Raw genomic sequence first — 15,805 nt, 5'->3', positions numbered from 1 at the left:
TTCTTCTTCTTCTTCTTCTTCTTCTTCTTCTTCTTCTTCTTCTTCTTCTTCTTCTTCTTCTTCTTCTTCTTCTTCTTCTTCTTCTTCCTAATTTGGGTAGCTGAAGGCTAGGAACAAACTACTTATGAAAACTAAAATGTCTGTAGTGGTTTTAACTGTCATATGACCTTGTGCTCTCATTTGATTCGACACTGTGAGTCAGGTCGTGTCAGTTAAGGCTGTTATGGAGCTGAACATGCTGAGCTACAGGAAAGTAAAATATTGCTAGAAGACCACAGTCCTTCAGATCAGCCCATGTGAAGCATGAGCCCTGATCTTCCTGATGAACACAGGGCTTCTCTAACAAATGTGCTTCATGTGTTTAAGATGTTCCTCATTATTTTGTACAGCTTAGATTCACTGCAGTTTTGGAAAACTATTTGATACAAACTTGCTTGTAATAATACATCCTTGGTATAGGGTGTGCCATTTCCTATTGTATAGAAGAAGTAATAAAAAATGGTTATCATAAGGCAAAGAGAAGTGCTGTTAGGGCATCTGGAGTAGTGTGCATCTATATTTTCCTTAATGCTTAACCTCATTTTCAGAGTCTTCACAGAGAATAAAGCACAAGAATTATGAAACAGCTGTCCTGGGAAGAAACGTGACCATCTTCTGCAATCTCACAAGTCTGGCAAATGTTTTGCAAGTCACCTGGCAGAAAATCCAAGGCTCTTTGCCTCACAATATTGGCACTTACAGCCATACATATGGAGAAAAAATTCTCCCACCATATGTAAATAGGCTGCAGTGCAAGACTCTGGACCCCAGCGCCTCCTTCATGACTATCCAAGGAGTGACATTTGAAGATGAAGCCTGCTACAAGTGTCTGTTTAACACTTTTCCACACGGCAGCCATGGAGGACAAACCTGCCTCACCATTTTAAGTATATAACCCCTTTCCTCAAGGGTTCCATTATGGGGGCGTACCTCACAGAGTTATAGCTTTAGCTTTTAAGGACGTTGTTCAGAGAAAGAAAGTTATATAATGAAAAGCTGATAATGATTAACCCAAGTTATTAGATTCACTAATAACTTCGTACGCTCAGGCAGCACTGTCTCCCACCTCCTGTCATTTCTTTAATCATGCTGCTCTGGCTTCCATCAAGTGGAGAAAAGCCAGAAGGTATCAGAGCATTGAATGGAGAAGAAGGTGTGAGAAAAGATAGAGACCCCAGAGAACAACAATGGAAGGTGAAAACTAAGGGAATTTGTATTTCCCAGTCTTAAGTAAGCAAAACCGCAGTACTGGTAAGAACATGAGTTCTGTATTACGCTGCTATAAAGGTAGAGTGCTGGGATGTATATAACATAATTTATAGATGCATGGAAGTTGAGACAGTAGTCAGTGGACAAAGGGAAAGGTATTGGAAGTTCTGTGACATCTGTCAGGGGGTATCAGCTAGGGATGTGTTTTCAGCAATTGTGTGTCATATAGAAATTGGGGGAAACGCCACCCTCTCACAGCAGAGAATTTGATATGACTTGCTTTTGTAGTAATTTTGCTTCCTTCTCTTTGCCTCAGCTGTATCTGGACTAGTAACGGAACTCCAGTCTGCTCCTGACTCTGAAGATCTTTATAGCCTTCTTTGTTCAGCTGTGGGAAAGCCTGCCCCTAGAATCTCCATTTACCCTTCACAAATCACAGTGCACCCACAAGAGTACTATGTTCAGAACGCCAATGCCACAGTGACTGTCACTAAAATCTACAACATCTCTTTGAAAACTGCGAGGTCCCTGGGTCTCCATAACCTGGTTGTGTCCATGACACACCCCATAAGATATGAAGAGAAGATAGTTCATCTGCCAGTCGACCAAGGAGGTAAGTAAGGTGACAGTGAGGTTAAAGGGCATCTGGTGCGGGGAAAACAGATTACTCTGTAAAATACTTGTCACGAAAGCACAGAACTCAAGTTTGATGCCCACAGGAAAAGCCAGTTGTGGGCGTGTGCTTTTAATTCCAATGCCGGGCAAGCAAGTGAAGGTGAATTCTGGGGACCCACTGGCCAGACAGCCTAGAATAATCAGTGACCCTCTGCTCTCAATTAAATGCTCTAAGATAAAATAATGTTATCAAAACCACAAGTTGGACAGCTTTTCTGGTTTATCTCTGGCTTCCATAGTACATGCAAGTACACACACACACACACACACACACACAAGTACACAAGCAAGCATGCACTTACACACACACAGACCCACACATACATGCACACACATGAAAGAAAGAGAGGGGAGAGAAAAGAGATTTGTCTTTTAAAAATCCGTTATGAAAAATATTCATACAAGCCACCTAATTTTGAAGAAGTAAATCAGTGTAAAGTACACATGTGATTAAAGAATCAAACAATGAAGCCAGGTTTAGTAGTACACACTTTAATCACTGCACTTGGGAGGTAGAATCACAAGGATCTCTGTGGGTTCAAGGCCAGCCAGGTCTACATAGTGAGTACCAATACAACTAGTGCTGTAGAGAAAGATGCTATTTACAAAGTCAAATCAAAGAGCACAGATACTCGCCACCTTAATCTTGCATGCTGCAACAGGGGTAATTAAATATACTCTTTGCCTTACTGTGTTTGCTTGTGTTTTGTTGGCTTTTTGGTTTTTTTTTTCTTTCATAGTTTTTTGTTTTTGTTTTTTCTTTATCTGAGGCAATGATAGCCATTTTTTATTTTTCTGTCACATATTTTTTTTAAAACCTTTTCATAACATTTTAATTAATGTTAGGTAGTTTGGTTCTCTTCATCAATTTGGTGACAGCCATTGACTCTTCCTCACTTTAAAATTTCATTTTTTAGTTAATTAATTAATTAATTTTTTCTCTCATATCTTACATCTCAACCGCAGTTTTCCCTTCCTTCTTTCCTCCCATTCTCTCTCCCTCAAATCCACTCCTCCTCTATTCTTTTTTTTTTTTCAGAAAAGAACAGGCTTTGCATAGATATCAATCAAACATAGCATAAGAGAGTACAATAAGACTAGGCACACACATATCAAGGCTGGATGAGGTAACCCAGTAGGAAGAAAAGGGTTCCAAAAGCAGGCAAAAAAGCCAGAGGCAGTCCTGAGTCCCACAAAAACACCAAGCTACACAACCATAACATCTATACAGAGGACCTGGTACAGACTCATGCAGGCCCCCAGACTGTGAGCTACTGTAAGCCTTGGGCAGTTGATTCTGTGAACCATGCTCTTCTGGTGTTCTTGATCCCTTTGGCTCCTACCAGTCTTCCTCCCTTATTCCAAGAGATTCCCAGAGCCTTGCCCAGTGTTTCCCTGTGGGTCTCTGCATCTGCTCCCATCAGTTGCTAGATGAAACCTTTCTGATGGCGATTATGCTAGGCTGTGGTCTGCAAGGATAGGTGAATATCACTAGGAATAATTGTCTTTTCTAGATCAGTATATTTTATTATGACATTTGAAAACCAAGTGAATTTTTGTGGTTTTCCTTCCTCCCATTTTCCCTATGTCCTTGCCACCTGGTGCCTCCTGCCTTAGAGCCTCCTCACTCTTGATTTACTTCCTCTTTCGGGGTTCATGGTCCATGTGCCCACACCCTGATCCCACCTCTTTTATTAGGTATACACCTAGTAGGATTAGTCTCTCTCATTCTCTTTTCCAGATTTTTACAAAAGACTTTAATCACAGTTAGGCCTGTACACACACACACACACACACACACACACACACACACACACACAGACACACACACAGACACACACATGCACAGACACACACACACACATACACACACAGTCTAGAATACACATATGAGGTAGAATATAAGGGGTTTTGTCACTATGAGTTTGTTTTTTCCTTTCTTAATGTTCATGCTCTTCATGAACATTCTCCATTTTGATGAAATTCTACAAATTCAATAGAATAATCTCTCTCTCTCTCTCTCTCTATCTCTCTCTCTCTCTCTCTCTCTCTCTCTCTATATATATATATATATATATATATACCATGTTTTTGTTAGTCATTCATCTGTTGATGAACATCTTGGCTCTGAATATAGCAGCAATAAGTATGGACATACAAGTGCCTCTATGGTAGAGTCTGGAATCTGGAGTCTAGCTAGACCATTGGGTAATTCTTTTTAATTTCTTGTGGAGCCTCAAAACCAATTTCCAAAGTACTTGTAGCTCCACTAGCAGTGAGTTAACATTCCTCTTTCCCCACATCTTCTTGAACATTGATTGTTAGATTCCTTATTTTCATTTGTGGGAGGAGCATGTTGAGAATGTCTCACTATGTAGCTCTAGCTGTCCTGGAAATCCCTATGTTTATCAAGTTGGCCTTGAACTCACAGAGATCTGCCTGCCTGTGTCTCTGAAATGCTTGGATTAAAGGCATTGGTCCTGGCTAGTCAGATTTTTTTCTTAATAGTCCTCTGATTGGGTCAAAAATGTGTTTTTAAGTAGTTATAATTTGCATTTCCCCAAAGACTGGGGGCATTGAGTACTTTAAAAAGTACTTACTACATGGTTTGAAAGATGGTTCAGTGAGTAAGAGCACTGTCTGCTCTTCTAGAGGATAGGACTGAACTTCCAACACCTACTTAGCAGCTAAGAACTCTCAGTAATTCCAACTCCAGAAGATCAGAAGATCTGACATCATCTTATAGCCTCTGTGGGCACCACACACACAAAAGGGATGCAAAGAAATATTCAGGCAAAACACTGATTTATATGAAATGACCATAAATCAAATGTCAAAGAAAACAAATATATATATGCATATATATGCATACACACACACATACATACACACATACACACGATTGGGTATTAATGTTTTTTCATTTTTGTTAACCCATTTTTTTGACTGGCAGCTTAGGTGTTGGTTTGTTTATTTTTCAGTTCTTTTGTAAATTCTGGGTGTTAGCTCATGTCTTAAATGAAATGTGGCTGTGGGTCATTTGCTCTGATAGATTCTGTTACTGTGAAATCACCTATTTCATGCAGTTCGATCTCTCTGTTCTTGGGGATAGTTGGTGTGCTCTTGGAGTTCTGTTCAGAAAGTTCTTGTCTACAACAAGCTCTTAGCTTTGGTACTGCTCTTGGGAACACACTTTTCACCTTGGTGGCTTGCCCGATTTTTCTTCTCATATTTTTTCACTTGTGAATAACAAACAGTATAATAGGTGACTTAATGTTCTAGTAAAAGGATAGGAAATCCAACACTGGGGACCTACATGTAGCAGAGTTGGTCAGTAATTGGAAGGCTTTGCATGGTAGGATGCACCATGTGAACAAAAGGAAGCTGAAAATCCCCAGGACCAGCAATGCTGTCACAATGACTCCTTCCCATTATGATGACCTTAAGCTACTCACAAGGGACTGCCACCATGACCCAAGCATGTCTTGTAGGTTGCACCTTTTAATATTGTTGCATTAACTTTCCTCTTTGTTAAGATACCAAAGAATTAGGAATTAGATTTCATTATGTCATTTCGTGTGTGTGTGTGTGTGTGTGTGTGTGTGTGTGTGTGTGTAAATCTACTTTGTTCTACTGTGTCTTTCTCTTTCACTGCCCTGTTCTCTGTTGTCTTCTTATCCCATTTAGGACCTTAGGGATTTCTAAATCTTTTTCTCTCTCTCTCTCTCTCTCTCTCTCTCTCTCTCTCTCTCTCTCTCTCTCTTTTGGGAGTGGTGAGTTGGAACTGAAGCCATGGGCCTTGAACATGCTAGGCAGGTGCTCAAATCTCAAACTGGACATATCTCCAGAGTTTCTTTTCTTTTTCCTTCTCTCTTTTCCCTTCATGATTTATTTTTAATTTATTTTTTGCACTCCATATTCCATTCCCTGTGCCCCCCCATCCACCCTCCATCTGCTGCACATCCCACACCTCCTGCCCACTACACCCTGTCTCCATATGGTTGACCAACCCCCTACTCCACCTTACCTCTAAATTTCCTGGAGCCTCAAGTCTCTTGAGGGTTAGGTGCATCTTCTCTGGATGAACACAGACCCAGAAGTCCTCTACTCTATGTGTGTTGGGGGCCTCATATCAGCTGGTGTATGCTGTCTGTTTGGTGGTTCAGTGTTTGAGAGATCTCAGGGATCCAGATTAATTAAGACTGCTGGTCCTCCTACAGATTCACCCTTCTCCTGAGCCTTTTTCAGCTTTTCCCTAATTCAACAATTAGGGTCAGCTGCTTCTGTCCATTGGTTGGGTGCAAATATCTGCATCTGACTCTTTCAGCTGCTTGTTGGGTCTTTCAGGGGGCAGTCATGATAGATCTCTTTTTGTGAGCATTCCATAGCCTCAGTAAAGCTGTCAGGCCTTGGGACCTCCCCTAGAGCTGGATCCCACTTTGGGCCTGTCACTGGACCTTCTTTTCCTCAGGCTCCTCTCCTTTCCACCCCTGTAATTCTTTCAGACAGGAACAAATATGGATCAGAGATGTGACTGTGGGATGGCAACCCCATCCCTCATTTGATGTCCTGTCTTCTTGCTGGAGGTGGTCTCTATAAGTTCCCTCTCTCTACTGTCAGGCATTTCATCTAAGATCCCTCCCTTTGAGTCCTGGGAGTCTCTCACCTCCCAGGTCTCTGGTGCATTCTGGAGGGTCCCCCTAACCTCCTATTTCCAGAGGTTGCCTGTTTCCATTCTTTCTGCTGGCCCTCAGGGCTTCAGTCCTTTTCCCTCACCCAATATCAGATCAGGTTCCCCTCCCCCCCCACTCCCACCTACCTTGTCCATTTTCCCTCCCAGGTCCCTCCCTCCCTTCCCACTTGTAATTGCTTTCTTCTCTCTCCCAAGTGGGATTGAGGAATCCTCACTTGAGCACTTCAGCTTGTTGACCTTTTTGAGTTTTGTGGACTGTATCTTGAGTATTCTGTACTTTTTTTTCTTTCTTTGCTAATATACACTTATTAGGAGTACCTTTTGGTCTGAGTTACCTCACTCAGGATGATATTTTCTAGGTCCATCGATTTGCCTGAAAAACTCAGGATGTATCCATTCTTCTGTCATGGGACATCTAGGTTGTTTCCAGCTTCTGGCTATCACAAATAGGGCTGCTATGAACATAGTGGAACATGAGCCCCTGTGGCATGGTGGGGCATCTTTTGGGTATATTCCCAAGAATGGTATAGCTGAGGCTTCAAGGAGATCTATTTCCAGTTTTCTGAGGAAACTCCAGATTGATTTCCAGAGTGGTTGTAACAGTTTGCAATCGCACCAGCAACAAAAGAGTGTTCCTTTTTCTCCACATCCTCTCCAACATGTGTTGTCACCTGAGGTTTTGATCTTAACCATTCTGAATGGTGTAAGGTGGAATCTCAGGGTGGTTTTGATTTGCATCTGATCACTAAGGACTTTGAACATTTCTTTAGGAAGAAGCAAGCTTTTAATTTAAAATTTGCTTTCAGAAATTTTTCATTTTTATTAGTTAAGATACATTTTTGGAAATCTCATACACGTATCAATAAATTCTGATTCCTCTCCTCTCCTTTCTCATGTCTCTCCCACTCTCATAATTCCATCACACACCTCTTTTTCCCATGGCCTACTCTTGTAGGTTCATGACTTTTGGTCTCATGACCCACTTATTTTAACCAGCGTCATCAGTGGCAATATCCACTGAGCACTGGGTGTCACCAGGGGACTGGATACACAACTTTAGGCAAGGTTTCCTACTTTCCCTGGATGCATAAGTAGAAAACATTTCAGCAGAAGGGGGTGAGGAGCCCTGAGTCCCTGTTCCACCAGACATGGAGGTTGGTGGGCTAAAATTACTTGTCCTTTCAAAGGATTTTCCTCATTGCCTATTTTAACTGAGTTTTTTTTTTTCTTTTCAGTTGTATCTGGGGATAAGAGGGTGAAAGTATTCTATCATTTCTTTCACTAATTGTCTTCATTCTGTACCCTAGGAGCTCACGCTTCTGTTCATGTTACATGGTCTCTGTTTCCTCACACTGAAGGTTATGCCAACATTTTTGCTGCTTTTCATTTAACCATTTTGTATTAATGTTGTTTTTAAAGATTCTCAAGAAATGTTAGAGATAACATTATGTTTGTTACTTGAAACTCAAGTTGGCCAGATCCTTTTTCTGGTCAATTCTCCTAACTCATAAAACTGGATTATATGAATTAAATGCCATAAGTATCTTCTATAAATCTCGTCTCTGTTTTATTGTGGTTGATTTTAATTATTTATTAAAATGCAGGTGTCAATGATAGGCAACTTATCAGTGCAAACGAAGCTTATGCCTTGCTCATTTTATGTTAAATATTAGGGATGTGAATTTCTCATTCTGGTGAAATTCCAAATGTAGTTTTTCTGCTTTGGTGGAATTACCTTCAGAAAAGAGTTCACTTTTCTGTATAAAATTCTTCACATTCAATCTCCTCCACCTATCTAAAATGGCTATGTAATATCTTATTGGAAAATAATAGTAAAAAACAGATAAAACCACATTGGTGCAGTTAAAAGTAACACCATAGTGCCTCTCTGAAAAGCATGCACATTCCTAATTATAAAGAGAAGTAGTAACCGCCATCCAGGATCTTACTTTTTATCCCATGTTAATGACAAAGCCTGCTATAGAGTAAATCTGAATGTCAATTAAGCTATAGCAAGACAAGAAAGGTTTACAAATTCAAGGCCCCAAGATAGCAGCGTAGTGTAACCATAGAAATAATGTATTCTGATTCATGTTTTTCAGATACCACGAATCCTTGTTTAAACTGGATGATAACTGCAATTGCATTAATCATTTTGTTTTTGGTTTCATGCACCATCCATGCTGTTCTATATATTTATTTCCAAAAGAAAAGGTAAGATATATGATAACTGGATGTGACAGAGAGGTTAAGTACAATAGAGCTAGTTGGGGGTTATTATTTTTTAAAATTCTAAGGCGTCTGGAAAAATCCACCATGAAGAGAATATTCAAGGAAAACTTTTCCATGTGCTAGACATTTTCTTACATCAGATGATTATAAAAGTAGTCTGTTGACAAACATTTTTTTAAATAGTGAATTGAGTGTAAGTCTTTTTTAAAGAATATATTTATTTTTATTTTATATGTTTGTGTGTTTTGCCTGTGTGTGTGTGTGTGTGCATGTCTGTGTGTGTACACTACATGTGTGTCTCATGTGTGTGGAGAGCAGAAAAGGGTATTAAAACTTGAGTTACAATCAGATATGGAAACTCCATACGGGTGCTAGAAACTGAACCAGGGTCCTTGGAACCAGCACCAAATGGTCTAAACTGCTGAGCCATTTCTTCAGTCCAAGTTTAAGATTCATTATTGAGAATAGATTTTCACAGGAGAGAGTATAAGGTCAGGACTACAGATGGGAAGGGTACCTGAGTGCCAAAACCATAAAAAAAAAAAAACAAGTAAGCAAGAAAGCAAGCAAGCAAACAAACAAACAAACAAACAAACAAACACAAAGGGACCAAAATGAGAAGTCTGAGGTAGGTCTAGATGAGGTGTAAGGTGAAATGGTGAGCCTACTTTATAGGATTAATAGAATAAAAATTCAGTTATGTTTCCAGCTCCCCTGGTGAACAGAAATATGTAATAGGAGGAAAATATAAATAGGAAAATACTAGTGAGTGAATGACAGCAGAAACTATACACATAATCATCAGCATTTGGGTCATATTGGACATTTTAGACCCTATGCTGATTTGTTCTACTGTCATATATTTAAATGTAAAAAGTTACTGTGACATTTTGTGCTGCATCATCTCAAGCCCTGGAGGCATGTAAAGAAGCCGGAGAGTCCTATGTATAAATGACCCAGAAGACTCTTTCACAGGGAGGTGGAAGAGATGCGGTAGAAGGCAGGAATTAAGAAGCATTTTGATCAGAATGCTACACTAGTCTGGATGACCAATGATGCCTCTCTATAAGGAGGAGTAGAAAAGAGGAGGAAGCAGGATTAGGTTATGTTGAAAACAGGCAGATTTCCTGAGTGACAGCTGTGAAGAAAAAAGAAGGACTTATCTTGCTCATGGCAAGGGTTTTAGCATTAAAGAAATCTTGTACAAATACGCACAAAAGCAGCGGGAGAACAACCTTTGCAGAGAGGATTCAGAACCCTGTTTGAACACTGTAATTTTTAAATGCCTACTTTATATCCTAGGGAGTAAGATAATTAAATATCTGCACGTGTGAATTTAGGGTTTGTGGGACAGAGGATAAGTTTTGTGATATAGTGATATGGCCTCCATGGAGATACATTCTAAACTATTGCTCTCATTATGTTAAATTAAAAACATTAGGTAAGTTGCAATATATTGGTCAAGTGTTCAAAGAGATTTGTATATGAATGTCTTCAATTTTTTATTGATAGCCTGCTTTTACAATGTGCTGCCATGATGAGTGTATGGTCAGTATTCAGTTTATTTCTGTAACTGTCACGTTTTCTCTAGGTCAGAGAACTTGCTTGAACCATCACCAATACAGAATTCTAATAAAATGTCAACTCTGATGTCCATACCACCATTAACAGAGAGTGAGAACCTAATAACAGACACCACCAGACAGACATAACTGGAAGTATGTATATTTTTATGTCACTAGATTTTTTTATGATTTATAATTTCAAATTAAATCATGTATTGGCTAGTAGCAATTATCATTTTAGAAATAAGCTGAGATAAATACTTGTTTTACTATATTATCCTATTCCAGGAAGCAGTAAATTCAAGTGAGGTTTTTTTTTATCAATATTAATGTCTTTAAGTTGTGAAACTAAAATTAGAATTATTTGAACTGATACATAAAAATTATAGATGTTTATGAAGTAGTAGGTATTTTGATAACACATTAAACGTATGTTTATACAGACATTTATCATTTCTTTTTTGAAATCTCTTCCTCTTGATTAAAAAAAAATGTAGCTCTTTATCATTATCTATAATTACCCTTCTGTGCATTATCACAAAGAAGTCTCACTCTATTTGTAGCTTAGTCTTTTTGATCAACCTCTCCTTACCCCTCCTACCCTCTACTAATCCAGCCTCTAAGAATGACCATTCTACTCTCAACTCTATGACATGAATTTTTAGGTTCCTTAACAGGGACCTACAAGATTATATAGAACTTGTCTTTGTGCTCCTAGATTATTTACTTAACATGGATGAACACCTAGTTCCATTCGTGTGGTTGAAAAATGCCAGAATTTCCTTTTTGTGGCTAAATAATATTTATACAGGTGGGTGTATTAAAATTTCTTAATCTATTCATCATTATAGATAGATATTACTTCATTTCTCACGTGTTATGAATAGTGCCACAGACAACATGGGAATACAGATGTCTCCTCAACATATTAAATATATCGATTTCTTTTCCATATTTCTGTGTGTATATCACATCTCTCTCTCTTCTCTCTCTCTCTCTCTCTCTCTCTCTCTCTCTCTCTCTCTCTCTCTCTCTCTCTCTCTCTCTCTCTCTCTCTCACACACACACACACACACACACACACACACACGATTGATTATATAACACTTCTGTTTTTTCCTTTTATAGAAGCCTTCCTACTGTCTTCCATAATGACCATACTAATGTTACATTTCACCTACAAGTTTTCCTTCTTCACATGCACACAGCCTTTTTCTTTGGAGTCTTTGATCGTAACTATTCTTATGAACTAAACTGCTATCTTCTGGTAACTTTTATTTGTATTTCCCTGATGATTACTGATGTTAAGCATTTTTTTCTTTTCTTTTCTTTTCTTTTCTTTTCTTTTCTTTTCTTTTCTTTTATTATTAGCCACTATGTATGCCTCCCTTGATAGATGTCTATTAAGGTTTATTACTCATAAATCAAGTGATTTATTTTTCTTGAGTTCTTAAGTTCCTTATAAGTTTTCAAATATCAAACTGTGAGATACGCAGTTTGTGAATATTTTCTTCATTTCTGAAGATGGTCTCTGTGCTGTTATTAATAACTGTTTTCCTTGTAGGGTATCCTATTTCTCTGACAATATTAAAAAAACACTGTCCATCTGATTGTACCTCTGAGTGTGTCCTTACCACCTTTATTGAAAATCAGTTCTCTGTAGATGTATGGGTTTTTCACAGTCTCTATTGTTCTGTTCGCCTATGAGCTTGTGTCTTGCAAATTCCATGCTGTTGTAATGAACTACTGCTTCATGGTATATTTTGAAGTCAAGAAGTACAGTGCCTCTAACAAGGGATGAGGTTTCACTGCCCCAGAAATATCTTGGGTTCTTCTGCTAGTTCTGGATAGAATATCATGGAAACTGTACCAACTCTTTGCATCCTTTTAGTAGTACAGTTATTTGATGATCTGAGTTCTCTCAATTTATGAATACAAGTTATCTTTCAGTGGGTGCATCTTTAATGATTACTCTATTGGATGGTTATGATTTTTAGCTGTAGAAAACTGTGGGAAGGCTGCAATCCCTTTCAATGTTATTTTTCTCACCTTATCTTGTTATATGTTTATTCAAGTCTTCCTATTTAGGAAAGCCCACATTTTTCTCTGTATACAATTTTTGTAATTTCTTGGTTCTTTGTGGTTGTTCACTATCATGAATGATACTTATTTTTTTTTTAAGTGAAATCTTGGTGACTGTTAGTGGTTGAGATAATTTCTTGGTATTGTAAGTTAATTTGTGTTTGGAATCCTTGCTAAATGTTAAAGATTCAATCTTGCCATTTATTCTGATAGCTCTCCGTGAACACGGCCATCTCTCACATATAATACTTTCCAGGATAGTTTATTTCAACTTGACACAAACTAGAATCAAAGTTGGGGATCTAAATTGAGAAAATGCCTCCATACTATTTAGCTGTTGGACATTTTCTAAATTATTTACTAATGTGGGAAGGTGTTGCCCATTGTGGGTATGACCACCCTGGGCAGACGGTTCTGTAGTCTATAAGAAAGCAGGCTGAGCAAGCTATGAGGAACGAGCTAAGCAGCACCCCTCCATGGCCTCTGCATTAGCTTCAGCCATATTTTATCTTCTGTCCTGACTTTCTTCAGTGATGAACCATGATATGGAAGTGGAAGCCTAATAAAGTATCATATCTCTAACTTGCTTTTGCTCATGGTGTTTCATCAGAGCAATAGTAACCCTAACTAAGACAAATATTTATGTGGATTCTGTTTCCCAACTTTATATCTCACTTTTATGCTAAATATCAGGGAAAACCACTTTATATTTTTCATTTATAAATTTAAATGAATTAAACGCTGGCTATTAAGGATATTATTAAGTATACGAAATGTCTTATTATTCTGATTTTTAAATTTTTTTATCATAAAAAGGTGATTGATGTTTGGGAAAATAACACTTTAAGAAAATTGCTAATTCCAGTTTTCACCTGTGCCAGGAGAAGAGCCTCTGCCTTGAGTCCCCACCCAATTAGGAAACATCCCAGTTGCAAACCAACCCGCACACCCAGAATCACAGATGAAACCCAAAACCCAGTCCCAATACCTGACGCAATACAGTCAAACAGGTGAAGGAATTGAACAAAACAACCCTGGAGATGGAAAACCGAGGAAGGACAGGAGGAGTCACAGATGTAAGCATCACCAGAAGAATACAAAAGATAGAAAAGATAGTCTCACGTGTAGAAGAAACCAAAGAAGACATCACATAATAGTCAAGGAAAATACAAAAAGCAAAAAGTCCCTACTCAAAACATTCAAGAAATCCAGGGCACAATGAAAAGTCTGAACCTAAGAATAATAGGTATAGAAGAGAGTATTGATTCCATAGGTATAGAAGAGAGTATTGATTTCCAACTCAAAAGGACAGCAAACGTCTTTAACAAAATTACAGAAAAAAAATCCCTAACCTAAAGAAAGAGATGCACGTAAACATACAAGAAGCATACAGTACACCAAACAGATGGGACCAGGAAGAAATTTCTCCCATCACATAATAGTCAAAACACCAAATGCACCGACAAACAAGCAAGCAAACAAACAAACAAACAAAAAAGGATACTGAAAGCTGTAAGGGAAAAAGGTCAAATGACAAATAAAAGCAGACCTAACAGAATTACACCAGACTTCTCAACAGAGACTTTAAAAGCCAGATATCTTGGGCAGATGTCATACATACCACAAGAGAACAAAAATGCCAGCCCAGGCTATTATAACCAGCAAAACTCTCAATTACCATAGATGGAGAAACCAAGGTATTCCAAGACAAACACAAATTTAAACAATATTTTCCCACTAATCCATCCCTACATTAATGGAAAAGTACAACACAAGGAAGGAAACTATACCCATGAAAAAGCAAGAAATTAATCTTTTCACAACAAACCCCAAAGAAGAAAAACATACAAGCATAATTCTACCTTTACCAACAAAAATAACAGAAAGCAACCATCCTTGGTCCCTAATATCTCTCAACATCAGTGGACTCAGTTTGCTAATAAAAGACATAGGCTAACAGACTGGATATGTAAACAGGACCCAGCATTTTGCTGCATACAGGAAACACAGTCAGTGACAAAGATAGACACTACCTGAAAGTAAAAGGCTGGGAAAAAATTTTCCAAGCAAATGGTCCCAAGAAACAAGCTAGAGTAGCCATTCTAATATCCAATAAAATCGACTTTCACCCAAAAGTTATCAAAAATAAGGAAGTACACTTTATACACATCAAAGCAAAACTCTACCAAGATGAACTTGCAATTCTGAACTTCTATGCCCCAATTGCAAGGGCAGCCACATTCATAAAAGAAATGTTACTGAAGCTCAAAGCACACATTAAAACTCACAAAAGAGTAGTGGAAGATTCCAATAATCCACTCTCATCAATGGACAGTCATAGAAACAGAAAACAAACGCACAGTGAAACTAAATGAAGTTATGAACCAAATGGATTTGACAGATATCTACAGAACATTTCATCCTAAAACAGAAGCGTATACCTTTTTCTCAGCACCTCATGTTACCTTTTCAAAAATAGACCATATAATTGGACACAAAACTAGCCTCAACAGATAAAAGAATATTGGATCAATTCCGTGTATTCTATCTGAACACCATGGACCAAGACTGGACTTCAATAATAACAAAAACAACAAAAAGCCCACATATATATGGAAGCTGAACAACTATCTACTCAATGATAACTTAGTCAGGGAAGAAATAAAGAAATAAATTAAAGACTTTTTAGAATTTAATTAAAATGAAGGCACAACATATACAAACTTATGGGACACAATGAAGGCAGTGCTAAGATGATAACTCACAGCTCTGAGTGCCTCCATAAAGAAATTGGAGAGATTACGCTCTAGCAGCTTAACAGCACATCTGAAAGCTCTAGAAAAAAAAGTAGTAAATATACCTAAGAGGAGTAGACAGCAGAAAATAATCAAAGTCAGGGCTGATATCAAACAAGTAGAAACAAAGAGAACTATACAAAGAATCAACAAAACTAGGAGCTAGTTCTTTGCTAAAATCAACAAGATAAATAAATGCTTACCCAAACCAACTAGAGGACACAGAGACAGTATGCAAATTCACAAAATCATGAATGAAAAGGGAGACATAACAGGAGAAACTGTGGAAATTCAAGAACAATCAGATCAAACTACAAAAGTCTATATTCAACGAAACTAGAAAATTTGGATAAAATGGATGATTTTCTAGATAGATACCAGGTGACAAAGTTAAATCAGGAACAGATAAGCCATCTAAACAGTCCCATAACTCCTAAGAAAATTGGAGCAGTCATTAGAAGGGTGCCAACCAAAAAAAAAAAAGAAAAGAAAAGAAAAGAAAAGAAAAGAAAAGA

General features: G+C 38.1%; 1 protein-coding gene across 1 annotated transcript in view; it reads left to right on the top strand.

Annotated features, from left to right (window-relative positions):
* Positions 1-13,514, top strand: part of LOC110330169 (OX-2 membrane glycoprotein-like) — a 15,920-nt gene extending 2,406 nt beyond the window's left edge. Inside the window, exons 2-6 of the mRNA XM_021210130.2 lie at positions 588-926; positions 1,565-1,861; positions 8,719-8,830; positions 10,440-10,566; positions 13,377-13,514. Coding sequence (XP_021065789.1) covers positions 588-926; positions 1,565-1,861; positions 8,719-8,830; positions 10,440-10,560 — 869 coding nt within the window. The 3' untranslated portion in view covers positions 10,561-10,566; positions 13,377-13,514. The remainder of the gene's footprint in view (positions 1-587; positions 927-1,564; positions 1,862-8,718; positions 8,831-10,439; positions 10,567-13,376) is intronic.
* The last annotated feature ends 2,291 nt before the right edge of the window (positions 13,515-15,805 follow it).

This window comes from Mus pahari, chromosome 12 (genome assembly GCF_900095145.1).
Source record: "Mus pahari chromosome 12, PAHARI_EIJ_v1.1, whole genome shotgun sequence".
NCBI classification, from domain to species: domain Eukaryota; kingdom Metazoa; phylum Chordata; class Mammalia; order Rodentia; family Muridae; genus Mus; species Mus pahari.
This window is presented reverse-complemented; position numbering and strand designations above follow the sequence as displayed.